The 17,468-nt window shown below is 46.6% G+C and overlaps 1 protein-coding gene across 17 annotated transcripts in view; it reads left to right on the top strand.

Moving 5' to 3' along the window:
- Positions 1–17,468, top strand: part of LOC108504370 (voltage-dependent N-type calcium channel subunit alpha-1B-like) — a 301,566-nt gene that overhangs the window by 8,956 nt on the left and 275,142 nt on the right. For all 17 annotated transcript variants that reach the window (XR_001877084.1, XM_017829234.1, XM_017829229.1 and 14 more), the window contains exon 3: positions 1,885–2,024. Coding sequence is in view for 16 of the 17 variants with exons in the window: in XM_017829234.1 (XP_017684723.1) it covers positions 1,885–2,024 (140 nt within the window). In the remaining variant the exon portion in view is untranslated. The remainder of the gene's footprint in view (positions 1–1,884; positions 2,025–17,468) is intronic.

The raw sequence follows: 17,468 nt of genomic DNA, 5'->3' as shown, positions 1-17,468 counted from the left end.
CCTCTCAGTCTTCTCTTCTTGAGGCTGAACAGGCCCAAATTTAGGAGTGAAAAACCCGGTTTTCTGTAACAAGTGCTGTGACCAAAGTGTGGGTCTGGGTCAGAGCTGAGCAGGAGCTGGTCAAGCACATCCCTGTGTCAAACCTGCTCCTTCCTCCTGGGCCCACGAGCCTTGACATTCCTGCTTCTTCTGGAGAAGAGAACAAACAATCCCCTTTTGTCAGTAGTTGAATTGCAAAAGGGAAGCAACTGTCCATCAAAGAGCAGCTCAGCCCCATGGCTCTGATGGCCAGAATGCCACTGAAAAAAAAAAGATTTCTAATCTCTTAATTTGGAAGTTTGCTCCTCTTTGGGAAGGGCTGCTTTACTTCCATTGACTTCAGCTGAAAACAGGGATCTGAGGCACATTTGGAAATTGGTTACAGGTGCCAAAGCCAATTAACATGGGCTTGAAATCAATCTCCTCTGCTTTTACCTCTTTGTTCCCATTTTTTGCCTACGTCTTTGACTTCCAAATGTACATGTTTTCATTTGGCACTGAATTTGTATTGAAACTCCTGTCAATAACTCAATACTAAATAATCTATAATAAGGAAATATATATATATAATATATATAATATATATTATAAATATATTTTTATATATATAGCATATATATTATAAATTGTATAAATCATATATATTGTATATTATATTATATATTATATATTATATATTATAAATTGTATAAATCGTATATATTGTATATTATATTATAGATTATATATTATATATTATATTATATATATATCTTGCATGGGGTTGTAATGTAGTATACTGCTTATTTTATTTATATGGGCTAGAGGGCTGATGCTTTGAAATTAGAAATAAAGGACTCCTAGTGATGGCTATATAATATTATATATTATAAATACAATATAATATAATAATGTATAATAGAATATAATAATGTATAATACAATAATGTACAATATAATATAATATAATAATACTGAGACATCTGTGGCCATTCTGTGTTTGTGATCTGCAGGTGACTGTCACCTTGCCAGGCCACAGGGGAATGAGAGGTGGAGTTGCTGAAATAAATGGTTTAGATGAAATAAATATATAACAGAAATAATAACTGCAAATATATAAAATATAAAGTATAGAAACATATTTTAATATAAATATATAATTAATAAATATAAAATAAATAATGAATATGAAATAAATATATAAAATAGATGAAATAAGTGGTTTAGTAAAACTGGGGAGACTAAGTTTAATTTCTCTGTAGGAGGTAAGACATGAAGTTGAGATCCCAAGATCTGCCCCATAGATCTGAGGCACAAATCTTATTGTTCCTGCTGAGAGGGAATGGGGTTTTCTCCTTGAATCAGACACACAGTGAAAGGAAAACAAATGAGACTGTGGCTGTGGAAATTGAGAAAATGGAGGAGAAAGAGTGAAGGAGGAACCAATGGAATAAATGATAAATAAATAATTTCCTGTCAGTGTTCACAAGCTTTCTGTGCTGACTGTTAATCCCCAAGATATCCTCTTGTTTCAAGTTCCTGGATGAATGGTGAAGCACTTCTTTTTCCATGTCAATAACCACTGGAATATGTGATAGCAAGTTTAAATATGCCCTTAGAGCAAAACTTCAGCTTTGAAATTCCTGCTGGAAAATTGCGTGGAAAGAACGGGGCGAAAAAAATCAGAAGGAAGGCAAATAGAATTCCCAGTTTCAAAAAGAAAGAAAAATTACTTCCAGAGAAATAATAATGAAATTCCTCTTTGTGCTCCGGGAAAGTTTCAGCTCCGGGAGTGGAAAAGGGTGTGAAGTTGGTGCCTGGAGCCGTTCATGTGACTTGATCCCCCTGATCTTTGTTCTCTTTCAGGACGACACTGAGCCCTACTTTATTGGAATATTTTGTTTCGAGGCTGGGATAAAAATCATCGCTCTGGGGTTTGTTTTTCACAAAGGCTCTTACCTGCGGAACGGCTGGAACGTGATGGATTTCGTCGTGGTCCTCACAGGGTAGGTGACGTCTCACCCCGACTTTAAGGGGGCCTCTCACTCCGATTTGTGTTGGTTTTTACCTCTGGGTTGGGGTGGGATTGATTTGAGGGAAATATTATATCCCTACATTTCTGACTGTAGGATTTGTTGTGCTGAACGAGTCACTTTTAGAGTGTTGGAACCAACTAAAAAGCGGTTTTCCTCAAGGATATTTATTTGTTGGTGTTCTGGTGGGTATCTTATCCAGAGTTTTCCTGACATTTCCCTGGCTTTGCAGGTTCTGTTTGCCACTGGTACTTGAGCCTGATTTAAACCAATCTATTTAGCATTACAGGATGACTTTAAAAGTCAACATGGAGCGTGCTAACAAATTAAAAGCATCCCCTTTTTAAGCTATTACAACTCTGAAATCAGCAAAGTTTTTGCAGGAGTGCATTTGTTCTGCTACCGAATAACTTTTCTGAACAGAATTCAAAGATGCTTGAAAAGAATTCAAAATGTCTTATTAAGGCAAATGTCACCCGTGTATGTTGTGCAGTGGTTTGAAATGATGTCGCTGGTTTCTTTCTTGGAAATGCTCACAATATTTTACATTAGAAACTGTTGTAATGTGTATTTATTTATATGAATGGAGGGTATAACGGAAACAGGAATATTAAGTAGCACTTGTAGTCTACAAATTGGGCTTTAAAGCTCCAAAGGAAATGTTCCCTGAGGTCCTGAGCTTGCAGCCTTCCGCTTGGAAGGATTTCAGTCAGTTTTCCCCCAGCCTGGTGTTAACATGCTTCCCAAATCCTTCCTTTCCCACACCTTCTCTGCTCCTGTGTGTGAATGTGTCCATATTTTCTGGTTAGTGGTGGAGAGCAGGGAAATGCCTGCACACATATACAAATGTATTCATTTGCCACATTATCACTGGAATTCTCTTTGCATTCAGGGCACGATGTGATCCAGCAACTGAGAGGCCAAAGGGAATCCTTTATGCATTGAGAGGAAGAGAATAAATATGTGGGGTTTGATTCTCCTGCTGCTGGGTTGGGGATTTAATCAATGGGAACTTCAGTGGAGTCACGAGGAGAATCAGATTTACGTACTCGGGAGCACGGGGGGTACCAGGATGAGAAGAGAATTAGCACAGATGCTACAACTATTCACACCCATGGCATGTGCTGATTCCTAGTCAGTTCTGCGCCCTTTTGTGAGTTAAAAAAAAAAAAAAAAATTAAAATCAAGGCCCTGATTCTGGAAGGCACTTTGGAATGTGTTTTAATTTATCCTTCAACAAAGCATTCAAGTACACCTTTGGATTCAGCTGACTCCAGCGCTTCTGCACTCAAAGCTAAGGCTCTACAGAAAAGCTTTTCTGAACTCCAGCCATATTGTTTAGACAGGGCTATTTTATTTTCTCATAAACACATGCCAGGAATCAAGAGATGTTTGGTTCCTTTACAAGTGAGACGCTCAAAGTTTTACAAGAGCAGCTGGAGCGTCGCTCGTGGAATCGCCGCGGGCCGTGAGACGCCGAGCGCCGGTGTCTGAGCGGAGCTGGGCTTGTTGGGGGAGCTCTGTTTGATCTGGGAGCATAATTGAGGACTATCAGCTCGATGAGGCAGCTGGCCCGAGGAGCCCTGTTCCCTCTGCAAACAGGCGTGTTCCTCTCCAGCACAGTCCCGGCCACGTCAGAGCTGCTGGTTTCCAATGGTGACACCAACCGGGCTCCGGGGAAGCCGCCTCGTACGGGGGCTTCCCACCAGGCGGGCAGTGCAGGGGTGGCAAAGGCTGCAGCACTAAGCCCGAGAATCGTCTCCCCAGACCCCTAATCCTCTCATTCAAGGGCTGGATGTAACATTTTTGGTGCTCGGGGGAAGGCTCCTGAAAATCCTGGCGTTCCTCATGTGCTGGGTTGGATTCCTTCCTGAGCATGGGGCTGCCTTTCCAGCCCAGGAACGAGCTGGAGGGACCTACAGTAGAGAAACAGCACTGCAAGACCTGCAGCCTCACACAGGGGACTGAATTAGTGTTTTCTCTGTAGCCTGTGGTGTTTTTCCTAGATCCTTACTGTGTTCTTAGCTCGCTGCTGTGTTGCCATGGGGCTGTGCTGGAAAGCAGGAGCTCCTCTTCCTTGGGCTTCCTTCACTGCCCAGAAACCTTTTCATCCCTCCTCTGCTTGCTTGGGCTTGGGGCTTTGATTTAGGGGCTTGGAGAAGCCACAGCAATGTTGTTTATTTGAGACAAACATCCCCTTTTTCTCATTTGAGACAAATCTCCTTGATTCTGCCTCGAGACTGAAGGCAGGTTGTTGAGGAAGAACATTTGCTGCTGCCAAACCCAGCTGGTTCTCCAGGGAGGGACTGAGAGGTGGTGACATGAGTGGGAACTTAATTTTCACTTCTGTGGAAGGGAGACTCAGATCTGTGTGTTTCAAAAAATGATCGGGCTGTAATTTATTAGGGAATAATAAAAGAGGACAGTGCTAAGCCAGTACTTAATGCGTTCTTATAAATATAGATAGGTAGGACATCAGTTTTTGAAATACCACTTTACTACTCTATCAAAAGCTTTCCTTTGCCATATGTGCAAGGTTTCTACTTGGAAATGTTACTTCATGTTTCCCAGGCAGTGATCAGTGTTCATTCCCAAGCTCAGTTTCACATTAATCTTCGATATCACAGAGGGATTTTGATTTCTCTCTCTCTCCCTTATTTTTCTTAATTTTATTTCTGTGTAAGCATGAAAGATCATGAAAACGTGTTTCATGATACCACACAGAGAGCTGTGTACCCACTAATCCTGTTGAGTGCCCGTTTTTATTGAGGTAAATGCTGAATGTCAGAAAATCTGATCTCATTTTCAGCTTTTAGCTAAACCCCACAAAAGCAAAGAGCAGCTCTGCTCTCGTTATCTGTTTCCATAGGAAAAAGGGCAGAGTCTGGGTGTGTTTTGGAGGAGGCTGTGGGGGAAGGCTCTGCATTGATTGAACTCACCCTTATGTAAATACTACAGTGATCATGCAGAAATCCTTCCCACCTGTTTTTTCCAACCCCCCCCCTTTTTTTTTTTTTGCCTGCACCCTGGAATTATCGATAAATGTATTTTTTCATCTCCCTGCAACGATGGAGATTTTGTTTGTCAAAAACCAGGCAGCAGAAGCTGTTAATCAGAAAATACAGCAGGGCTGTGTTTTATGCAGCCAGGATCAATATCCCACTGAGCTAAACCCGAGTCTAACAGACAGTGGCCCAAAATGCCTTGGTTGTCATTCCAGAAAACCCTCCCTCGGTTTCTTTCCACAGTGGGGCCTATTTCTCATTTGCTTCCAAGGAATCCTGCTGACTTGCTGTTAGTAAAGGCCTGGGAGAAGAATAGATTGCTGCTTCTTGGAAAGATTTCGGTCCCTTTGTCCTTTTTTTAGTGATTTCTGGTGGACTCCTCGGGCTGTAGACGAGCACCCAGGAAAGCTGCCCTGCTAGGATGTGCCTGTTGCTGCTGTGGAGAGAAATACATGTATTTTATAGCTCCTGCTCACTTCATTTGCACATTTTTAGGGGATTGGGTTCACTCCAGTGATGACATCACCCATTAGCATCTCTAAATCACCCCAAATTGCAGTTTCTCAGCTGGCCTGGGACTGTATGATCTTAATGCACTTTTTCCAAGGTAGAGGCAAAGGGATTTTTTAACTCTGTCACTGGAACGTGTTTTGGGTTGGAACCCTCAGAAATCCACAGTCGTCTTTGGAACAAAGTTGTCCTATCCCCAAAGTCCTCAGGTGGCACTGGATGGAGATGTGAACCTGGATAGGGGGCCTGGAGGGTCCAGGCCTGTTCCTCTTGGAATTTGTGGCAAGTTTTCTCCTGGGCTTGGGATACAACAACCCAAAGAACTGCTGTGCAGGGTTTACCTACAAACATCCTCTCCAGCTGGAGCTGGTGTCACAGGCTGACTGCTGAGGACCAAGGCATGGCTAAAATGATCCTGAGCTTTCTGGTTCCCAAAATTCAGATGTCTAGGGATTTTTGAGGTGGAAAAAAAAGGATCTTTTAAAAGGGCTTTTAACCTGTGTGGTCCAAGGGGTCTGTCCTCCTTGGTTGTATTTTGGAGCTTGTTTATACTTTTGCTTTCATTGTATGGTGGGTAATGGGTCCTATGGTTTAATTACATATCACAACAAAGGTGCTGCTTATGCCTTTTTTTTTTTTCCAGCACCAGCTACCTGAGGTTTCCTTTGGTGCCTTCTAGATTTTGTACAGTAGAGTTCGAATAATAATCATTCAACTTCCTGCATGTTTATGGTTTTAATAAACTCCAGCATTTCTCCAGTCAGAGATTTATGCTGCCCAACCTCCCTTGACCTGAGTTTTCCGTGCTCCTTTGCTCTGGTCCTTTCCCAGTTCCATCCCATCCCCTTGGAGTGCCCACAACTGTGTCTGGTGTTTGTCCAACGCCGGGAGTTGCTAAAACTGCAGCGCTTGAAAGGATCCTGCCCCGTCCTTTCTGAGCAGAATTAATTCCTTTTGGCTTCCAATCAGCCTGGATTAAACACTCTCGAAGAGTCCTGGTGGCTCCTTGAGCCAGTTGGATCAGCTGCCTGGATCTCTGGGTGGGACTGGCAGAGACAGCGTGTGCCAGGCCCGGAGCTGCCAAATGATGTGCCCAGAGTGTCGGTGCTCTTATGGGTGTCTCAGGCTGTCTGGAACAAATTGCAAAAAAGCTGGAATTATCCTGATTGTCTGAGCAATGTGCTCCTAGCTCCTGGTGACGCTGATGATTTGGAAGGTAACTCGTTTGGTAACCCAGTGATGTGTCCAGTTCTGGGCCCTTCAGTTCAAGAAGGATGTTGAGGTGCTGGAGCAGGTCCAGAGGAGAGCAACGAGGCTGGGGAAGGGACTGGAGCACAAGTGCTGTGAGGAGAGGCTGAGGGAGCTGGGGTGTTCAGCCTGGAGAAGAGGAGGCTCAGGGGAGACCTCCTCACTCTCTACAACTCCCTGACAGGAGGGGGGAGTCGGGGGGGGTTGGTCTCTTTTCCCAGGCAACCATCACCAAGACCAGAGGGCTGGGTCTAAAGTTGTGCCAGGGGAGGTTTAGGTGGGATATTAGGACGAATTTCTTTCCAGAGAGGGTGCTCAGCCATTGGAATGGGCTGCCCAGGGCAGTGGTGGATTGTCCATCCCTGGAGGTTTTTAAGAAGAGACTGGATGTGGCATCAGTGCCATGGGTTGGGAACCACAGCGGGGTTGGATCAAGGGTTGGACTTGATGATCTTGGAGGTCCCTTCCAACCCAGCTGATTCTATGATTCTGTGATTCTATGATTCTGTGTTTCTATGATTCTATGATAACAGAGGCCTGCTCAGCCTTGGTGTTCGCTCTGCTGGTTACCAGGATCATCCTGCTATGTGGGCAGTGGGAGCTGCTATTCCTGGTGCAGTGGATGAGGAGCAGCAGCCTGGGTTGCAGTGATGGCTGTCAAAGTGGGAGGCAGAGGAACCACCCAGCCTGCTCTGTGCAGCGGGTTGTGGACCTCTGATATTCCCATTTGAGGTGGATGGACCTCCCAGACAGGGTGTGGGGGGAGGTGTGACTGTGGAATTATTGGAGAAATAAATGACTGATTAAGGGCTGAGATTTTTCAAGCTGCCAAATGTACACAGATGCTTAGGCTGCAGGTTTTTTTATTTCCATGTGAGTGTTCCTGTGCATTAAGAAGCCCTTAAACTAAAATATCTAGTATGTAGTGACAGGACAAGAGGGAATAACCTCAAACTGAAAGAGAGTAGGTTTAGATGGGATATTGGGAAGGAATTGTTCCCTGTGAGGGTGGGGAGGCCCTGGCACAGGTTGCCCAGAGAAGCTGTGGCTGCCCCATCCCTGGGAGTGTCCAAGGCCAGGTTGGAGCAACCTGGGCTAGTGGGAGGAGTCCCTGCCCATGGCAGGGAGGTTGGAACAAGATGAGCTCTAAGGTCCTTCCAACCCAAACCATTCCAGGATTCTGTGATTCCTTATTTCACCTGCAAAAAACCATAGAACATGCTAATTAAAAAATGAAATTCCAGTGAAACAACCCCCTTGGATGCCCTGCAGCATCACTTTAGGCTGTATTCCTTGCTTTGTTTATAAGCTCTAGAGCTACAGACGTGGGGAATAAAGGGGTTGGGAAGTGCAGGTTTCTCTCTGCTTTCCTGATGTGCAACTTTTGGCACCTCTGTGCTAGAAAGCAAAGCTGAGCAGCAACAGGAGTTGGGAAAAGGGATACTTTAAGAAGGGATAAGCTTCCTCTTGATTAATTATCACCAGGAAAAGGAGTAAATCTCTGCATGGTTGTGCAGTATGGGTGGTGATGGACTGAGGTGATTGCTGCTGGTGCTGTGCATGAGTCATGCTAAGAGCAAAGCATTTATGGATTTTAATGGAGCTGATCCTTGTTTTCAATTTCTTTTATGCTCCAGTGATGGATGGAGACTTTCTGGCTCAGAAAAGCCAAGGGTCCCTTCTGAAATTAAATCAGATAAAACTGGACAAGACAAAGGGAATTCACCTGTCTTCCTGAATGTCAGCTGGTGATCTGGCTGGTGTGGGAGGGCAGGGAGGCACGAGGGCAAGTAACCAAGTTTTCTTTTTTTGAAGCAGAAAAAGTTTATAACTGGAAGGGAAGAGGGTGTGTGAGGTCTCAGTTTGAACAGCAAGTTCTTCTGTCTTCTGTCCCTTGGCTGTTTGGGCTCTTGAGGAGCTGGAGAAGCAGTTTCCTTCAGACTCTGGACAAAGAGGAAGGAATTGGTGCCTCCAAACCCATCTGGCCAATGTTTCCTTTTCACACTGTCACAGACAGGTTTGCCCAGTGGGGCTGCAGATCCTTTGGGACTGGAACATGTTTTCCCTCTGGGCTTGTTTCTCTTAGCCAAGGGGCACCCAGGCCATGCTGGGCCTGTTGGGGTGTTAATTAGGGCTCCTCTCTTTTCTTTTTTGTCACTTGAGAGTGGCTTTTCTGCACAGATTCGGGTGGGTAGAGGCAGGTGGAGTCAAGCAGGTGGGGGTGTAATTGTGTGGCTGCTGCTAAATTAGAAGGAGACTTTCCTGGGCAGAGGAGGACTCAGGGCTGTGCTTGGAGGATGCTGCAGATGGTCACAGTCCCCTCACAAGGGTGGGGACAGCCCTTCCCTGGCAGGAGTTATCCTTGGAATGTGGCTCTGCTCTGGTGAACGTTTCAGGTCACAGTACTTCTCAAGGGCAGACAGATAATGAGATTGATGTGCTTCTCCCTTGCTTTATTAGAAGTGACTGCAAGGTATTGAATACCTGGTATGTGAACTGAGAAATGATGGAGCTGCACAATGGGAAGCCAGAAAGTTGAGGCAGGAACAAAGAGCCTTTCCCAAAGGGAGAGGAAACAAAATTATTTGGGTTTTTATCTTATGGTGCTTTCCATATTTTGTGCCTGTTTGTGCTTCTCTGAAGCTTTTTGCTCACAAAGAGGGGACTGTCAGACAATATTTGTGGGTGCTCAGATCTCCCTGTAAAGCAGAAGTGACCATCCCAAGTGAAAAGGAGAGGTGCTTTCTCATCTCATCGCAGCCAGGGCTTCATCAAAGCCAGGCAGGATCATTAGTCCAGAGTCCAGACAGTATTTTTAGCTTTTTATGGCTCTCAAAGGGAGGTTGGTGGCAGGGAAATATTGGCTCTTGTAGGGAACCAGCTGTACTGATTGCAAAGGCAGCCGTGGGGACTGCAGGTGGGAAGAGGGCTCTGGACCTTGTGATCTGCTCCTAACGTGTGATCCTGCCCTGGGAATCATGTCGAGTGGGCATCTGCTTGGCTGCTCACTCTTCTCTAGAGGTGGAAAGCTGCTATTGGAGCTGGGTGTGAATACTGGCAGCTCAAAACCAAAACAGCAAATAAAATTGCAGCCATGAAGTACTCTAATTTTTTTTTTTTAATGCTTCCTAGTTTAAAAACAAGCAAAAAAAATCCCCAAGCCCAAAATACCCAAGTCCTGTGTGTGGTGTTGAGTGCTGTCCCATAATTAGACGAGGAGCAGTGTGCAGGTTATCTCAGACTCCTGTTTCTCAAATGTTGTTGCTGCTGCTGTGTCCCAGTTCCCAAGGGCCCAGCTTTTGATGGCAAAGTGCCTGCTCATCTGGGATGAGAAGAACCTGCCTGTGACTGTTGAAAAGGATGAAGATTTAGAAAACTAGCCTGGTTTTAGTTGTTATCTAATCCTGAGTGCCATCAGTGTCATGTTTGCACACACATCCTTGGATCCACATCTCACCCCAAAAGTTTGGGTGCTCTGGGACCATTGACTGTAAAGATCAGGAAAACTTGGTGGATTTGGGAAACTGATTTTCCATTTTGTTCTTGCTGAACCACTACCGAGGTGTGTGGGATGTTGTGGCCAGGGCAAGGCTTCAGTGCTGGGAGCTGGAACAGGGGGATTTGGGACTCCAGGTCTCTCTATAGATAAGCCAAGCTCTGGGATCAGCACCTGGAATTTGAGGGTACCTGGAGATGCTTTTCCACACCAAAGTCAGATTCTTTGCTTAAATTCAGCTGTCTTAGATCTTCTCTGGGCTGAGGGATCTGACTGGATTGGGATGGAGGGAAGGGATCCATTGTCAGTGGGGTCAGTGCTGCAGGATGACTCCATTGGATGGACCTCTGACTGCATGGAAAGGCCACTTTTCCTCCCTGGGGAAGCCTGGAAGCTCAGGCTGAGGAAGTCCTGCTTCCTACATGTGGCACACAGCAAACCTATTTGAGCTTAGAAGGTTTGGAAAGTTCCCTGATCCCCACAAAGGAGCTTGGCCACCCAAACAGTGCTCTTCAAAAACCCACGAGAGACCTTTCCTCCCTGGCATGATCACCATGAATTAAGCTGGTGGTTGACACAAAAAGTGTCTCCTCCCTCCTCCGTTTTCCTGGATGTTGATGGCCAGGGAAATAATCACCTGAAATGTTTTTTTTGGATTAATAAAGGAAACAAACTCCTTTTCTCAGGGTGGAGCATTCAGGAAACAAGTCAGGCTTTTGGAGGTGGATATTCCTGTTGTGTCAGAGCTGGAGCTGCCTTGGTTTCAGGAGCTGGCTCAGGGATGGGTGTGTGTGTGGGGGTGGTTCTCGTGATCAGCTGTGGATTTTAAAAGCATCCCTCTGGAGCGAGAAGTTCAGGTCACTCCTGAGTTAAACCCGAGGTTTTAGACAATAATGGGTTTAGTGTTGGCTCAGTTCAAGTCAGTTCATGTGGGACTGTGGGAGATTTAAGCACGGAAAGGATCAGGAGCAGCAACTGGGGGTAGAAATTGCACTTGGGGCTCTCGAAGGAGGAGAGGGCTCTCAGTGTGTCACACCTGGGCCATAAATCTCTTTGCTGAAGGTTTTTTCCTTGTGGATTTTTCTAGAGAGAGGTTAAAGTTGGCTCACCCTCCTTTGTGTAAAAATTCCCCGTAAGGGTCTGCAAAACAAGAAGCTCCCAGAGTCAAACTAAGGCTTTAGGAGGACTGTTGATTGTCCATGGGATGATGTAAAAGTACAGAAGGGAAAGACAGAAATGTTTGGAGGATACTGAGACTTTTTCAGCTACAAAATGTCCCTGTGCTGAAGAACTCTCAAAGTAAACTGATAATCAGAAATACTCAGTTGGATGTAGCTTGCTTCTGGTTCAAAGAAGACTTAAAAGAACTGAAACTGGAGCTCTCAGCTTATTTTCCAATTAAAAAGAAGAGGGAAAAATGGAACTGTCTTTTGGCTTAGTTCCCCATCTCAAATGTCCTGAAGCAGCCTCCTTAAATAAAGTTTGGGAGCTTAGGACAAAGGCTGTGAAAATGATTAAAGGGTTGAAGAAATGTCCATTTAAGGAGAAGTGAAAAGGCTGAGAGAGTTAAAATTAAGAGCAAGGTCTCATAAGGGCGAGATAGATAGAGAAAAGCAGAGAGGAAATCGTGTTTCCCTATCTATTTTGGCAGGATTCAAAAAAGCATCAGTGAAGAAATTGAAGTTTTAGAACTTCTTTACTAATGGAAATGTAATTAACTCATGGAAATCACCACAAGGATTTGCTTCAGCTGAAATGGTCTGGTTTGGGTCTTGAGACCAAAGGAGCCTTGAGATCATCTACAGATCCACCAGAGAGGAAATGGGTTTTTGAAGGAGGGTGATTAGGCCCTTTTCCTGCTGCTCCCTGCAATAAGTTGGGTGGAAATGTGAACAGGCTGTTTCATAATTGTCCTTTTCTTTATCTTGTAATTTGTCCTGGATCATGCTGGAGCCACGACTCCGGAGCAGGAATCCAGCCTGTCACAGCCTGACCCGTGGAATGCAGCAGGAGGTGTCAGAGCTCAGCTCTGTGGGTTTGTACATGAGACAATATCAATAGGAGTGGTGGTATTTCATTGCTTAATGTCTGATTTAAAGATCAAACATCTTCCTGCAAGCTCTGCTACAGCCTGGAGAGAAACTTCAGTACTCCGGTGCTAAGTATGTCCTGAAAACCTGCAAGCCTAAGCTTCAGGAAAAGGTTTGGGTTTGGAAATTGTCACTCATTTAAAGTGAATACAAGGTAGTTTCTGATATCATGGATAAAGGAGTCCTAGTTTTGTGGAGAAGTGAGGTCTGGCACCGTCAGAGCAGGTGGAACATCACCTTGGCCTTGCTTTGGGAGGGCAAGGCCCTCCTCAGCCGTGGTCTCCACCCTTTGCAGGATTTGGAACAAGGAAGAAGGCTCTGGCAGGTGAAATTATCTTATCAGAGGGTGGCCCTGTCCTCAGTGAGGCTTTAGTCAGACCTGAAAGCACGTCCAGCTGCCAGAAGTCAGGCATGAAAGCTCTCCTGCCGGGCAGGAGGATTAACAAACCTCCCTCCCAATGCCAAAGACAAATCTCTGCTGCTTTCCTGGCCTCCAGCGCTGGGGGAGGGATGGGAGCCAAAAGCTCTGGGAAGTTGCAGCAAGTTACTTGTGCACTGGGAAGAAACAGGCAGTGATGGCTGGGGGGAGAAGGGGTAACACCTCTCTTGATGGTCAGCAGAAGTAGAAAAGAGAAAAGAGGAGAGGAAGTCTTGGCTTGATTAAGACATGGACCATTGCACCCTGGCTGCCGTGGCTGCAGGACAGAGATTGGAGTCCAGCAAACTCCTCAAGTGTCCTTTTAATCCCATTCTTTTCAGAAGCTCATATCCAAGTGAGTGATGCTGTATATTTAGCTGACAGCATGTATAACCTCATCACAGGTCTGTTCAGATTATCCCTACCCTCAAAAATGTGCTGAAATGAAGAATTTTACCTTTCTTGTCTTCTGATGCCAAATCTCAGCCTGGGTAGAAACACTACAGATTCCTGAAGTTCTGTGGTCAAACTTATCTCCTGGCCTGGACTGGCTGGGGGAATCCTGAGCTTGTTTAAATTTATTTTCCTTTAATAATCAATAAAATACTTAAATTAGTTGGGTACAATATAAGAGGAGTTGGAAATGCTCAACTTGGCTACCAGTTGTGGAAAAGGGAAGATCACTCCGTGCTTCCCTAAATCTATTATTAAAAGAACACTGTATTTTTTTCACTCCCAGGTTACAACATTAAAGCTAATTATGACAGGTACAAAATTATGGTAACCCCTGACTTTGACAAGAGGTGAAGAGGACAAGGGGAGCTCAGCATGATCCAATTTTCTTGCTTTAATTGGAAGGTAGGGAAGAACACGAGACTATGGTGGAAGTTATTGCTCCAGGACAGAACCAGGATAATACAGTTCTGGTTCTCTTGTCCAGCACACTGAGCAATGGAGTGGGATTTTGGGGGTCCTGTTTTTAATTTCTGCCCATATCATTGGATAATAAAGGATTTTAGGCCATTGCTTTTCTCCTTTGTGTCCACATTTCTACCTCTTCAAACAAGAAGGCGATGCTGGTACTCGACTGTAACGTACTAGTGAAGGCTGGCTGACAGCACTGAAAAAAAAAGAGTTTAAAATGTCTCAAAAGAAGCAAAAATAAGTCTTTAAAAACGTTGAAACGAAGCAGGAGGAGAATCTGAATCAGATGAAATAGATGGTAGAGGAATAATCCTTCTAGAAATGCAGCTGCTCACTCACAGTGAGTGGGAGACTCTTGCACGGAGCCCGTGTTCGTGTTCCACAGGGAAGGTGCCAAAGCTGCTCCGTGCCACACACGGGGAAGCTGCCACTGTGGGTGTCTGTCAGAGCTGAACCCTGGCAGGGAGGGGACCTCTGGGGGAGGTGACAGGCTCTGAGTCAAAATGTCCATGAGTCAAAATGTCCACGAGTCAAAATGTCCACAAGTCAAAATGTCCACAAGTATCGCCCTGGCCTTGCCGGGGTATAAAAACCAGGGGCTCCACATTTGCTGGGGCAGAAGGGACTGAAAGGAGGAAGAGGGATGAGCTCCATGGTGAGGTCGGGCCTCAGGTCCTGGCTTTGAACTGCTGGGAAGATGGGTAGATTTTGAAAAGCTGGTGCGTGCAGGGAATGAATGGAAGGGAGAAGCTGGAAGTGCTTTCCTGGTGCCTCTTTCCCCCGTGATGGTTTGAGGCAGCACAAGCCTCCCCAGGAGAGCAGCTCTGCTGAAGCCACTGATGGTAACCACAGGCCAGGCTCAGCTCTTTGGGTTCCACCTGATGCCTCCAGTGCCTACAGGAAAAAAGAAAATCAATCAGGACTTGCATTTTATCTTTCTTTATGAAACCTTGAAGATCCCCCAGCTCATCAAACAGTTCTTCTGCTTCTGATCCCTTCAGGGCTGCCCTCTGGTCTTCCTTGTGTGGGAAGACCTTCCCTGGTCTCCAGAAGGGTGGGAGCAGTGTGTGGGGTGGAAAATGGGGAATTAGTGCCCCTTTTCCCCAGGTCACTGTATTACCTCCTTGCCCTTCCATGCAGGAAGGGAATTGCTCCCCTGGATCTTTTGACAACTTTCTTCCTTGGGGGGGAAGCTTTGGGTGAGGCTTAATTTCCACCTAATAGCCTGTTAAAATCTTCACATGGTTTCTTTGAGAATGCCATTAAAAATCAATTACATTAATGGGGCTCAGTTGGGGACGTGCTGAAATATGGATGGGATCAAGCAAAGTGACTTTGCAAAACAGGGGCCTTGGAGCTGCAGCCATTTCCTCCACTTGATCCTCCCAGTCATTTGTAGGGACCAAGCCTGAGCTTTGATGTTCTCAGGGCTGCAGACACTGAGCTCACTGTTCAGGGATGAGTGGTGTGACACACCGTGGTGTAAACCCACTTCCGAGGGCTTTAGGAGGGAGTAATTCCCTTGCCCTGGTATGGATGATGTTGTTCTCCTTCCCTAAAATTCCCCCAGCGCCACTGGCAGCTCTGGGAGCTCTTTCAGGCCTCCCTCACCCAGCTCTGGCTGCACAGCAGGTTCTGCCACCTCAGCTGGTTGGCACTTCTGGCTGCTGGCATTGCAGTGTGTCCACGAGCTTATCGTGGGGCAAATGCACTTCACACATCTCTTCCCTCTCTACAAACATTCCTGCAAAAAGAGAGCCAAAAGTCTCAAATCATGATGGAAAATGCCCAGCAGAGACATACCAAGGCCTTGTCTCTGCCCTGGAGGAGTTGCTCTGTGCCTCTCCTGTGCTTTCCTCACCCCAAGGCACTGTGGGCACTACAGGCTCTTTCCCAACCCCTCCTCAATCCATCCATCCATCCTAATGCCATGAGGCTTCTGATAGAGCCTTCCCAGTATGTTCACTGCAATCCCAACTCCAGGGCTAGGGATAGCAGAGGATCAAGAGGAAGAACTTTCTGTCCATGATTGTTAAACTGTTAAACTTTCGTGAAAGAGGATCCTTATCCATGGGAAGAAGACAGTGACAAAGAGGCTTGGTGTCCTTGCAGGAGTGGTGCAGCAGTGGGAATGGCATGGAAAGATGACCCACCTTGTTGTGAGGCTGCTCAGGACCTTGTTTGATGGTGGGGCTGAGGGGATATCGCCCACAGCCCCTTCCAAGGGGCGTGATCTGATGGGTGCCCACACTGCTCTGGGCTGAGCTGGGGGGCACAGAGCCACTTGCCTCCCCTTATAGCTCAGATCTGGCAGTGGTGGCATTGCTTTGGCCCTGCTGCTGGTGTAGGAAGCATGACTGGAGCTGGGATAGCAGTGAATGTGCTGGGAAAGCTCTACCAGAAGCCGCATGGCATCAGAAAGGATGGATGGATTGAGGTGGGGTTGGGAAGCAGTGCCCACAGTGCCTTGGGGTGAGGAAAGCACAGGAGAGGGACAGAACAACTCCCCCAGGGCAGAGACAAGGCCTTGGTGTGTCTTTGCTGGGTACTTCCCATCGTACCTAGAGCCTTCTGGCTCTTTTTTTGCAGCAATGTTTGTAGAGAGGGAAGAGCTGTCTGAAAAGCAGCTGCCTCGTACCGGTGTTTCCAAATGCTGTGTGGGCAGCTCAGCTGCAGGCAAGTGGCCTGAGGGACTCAGCCATGAGGCAGAACCCTGTGGTGATACATCCAAGTGCCAAGCAGTGTAGGGGTGTCTGGGAGGTGCAGGGAAAGCCTGCAAGTGTTGAGTTCTGCCCCTTGTCCATAAGAAATTTGTGACTGTTCTGAGTGCCCATCACCACTAGGAACCATGGGTCATACCTGGGTCTGCTTAATCTTTAAAAAAGAGGGGCTTGAGCAAAACCAAACCAGAAATCTTTAAAACACTGGCAGAAATCACAGAATATGCTGAAGGGATCCACAAGGATCATCGAGTCCAACCCTCAGCCCTGCACAGGACCATCCCTAAGGGTCACACCCTGTGCCCCAGAGGATCATCCAAACCCTCCTGAGCTCTGGCAGCCTTGGGGCCGTGCCCACTGCCCTGGGGAGCCTGGGCAGTGCCCAACCACCCTCTGGGGGAAGAACCTTTCCCTGAGATCCAACCTGACCCTGCCCTGACACAGCTCCAGCCATTCCCTGGGTGCTGTCCCTGGTCCCCCCAGAGCAGAGCTCAGTCCCTGCCCCTCCTCTGCCCCTCCCCAGGAAGTTGGAACTGCCATGAGGTCTCCCCTCAGTCTCCTCTTCTCCAGCTGAACACCCCAAGTGCCCTCATTGTCCTCCCATGGCTTCAAATCAAGGCCCTTCCCCATCCTCGTTGCCTCCTTTGGACACTCTCTAATGGCTCAATATCTTCCTTACCTTGTGGTGCCCCAAACTGCCCCAATGTTGCAGGTGAGGCCACCCCAGGTCAGAGTACAGGACAGTTTTTGCTCTGTGTGCCTTGACTGAAGGATTTACAAGATGCAGCTGAAAGGAACCATCCCCTGGCTGAGCCACGGCCCTGGGGGAGGGTGACAGGCACAAAACCTCCAGCGGAGCTGCCTCCTGGACAAGGACTTCGCCAGCGGGTTATCCTTAACAACCCAGGGCTGAAGTATAGGACGGTGTGTGAACTCCTGGGCTCCCTCCTCTCCCTTGGCACCAGCACCCCTCTCCTCGTGCAGCTCAGGGCTTGGCACACCTTGG

The sequence above is a fragment of the Lepidothrix coronata genome, unplaced genomic scaffold (genome assembly GCF_001604755.1).
Source record: "Lepidothrix coronata isolate B3197 unplaced genomic scaffold, Lepidothrix_coronata-1.0 Scaffold160, whole genome shotgun sequence".
NCBI classification, from domain to species: Eukaryota; Metazoa; Chordata; class Aves; order Passeriformes; family Pipridae; genus Lepidothrix; species Lepidothrix coronata.
Note: the sequence above shows the minus strand (reverse complement) of the source record. Positions and strands in the feature narration are given on the sequence as shown.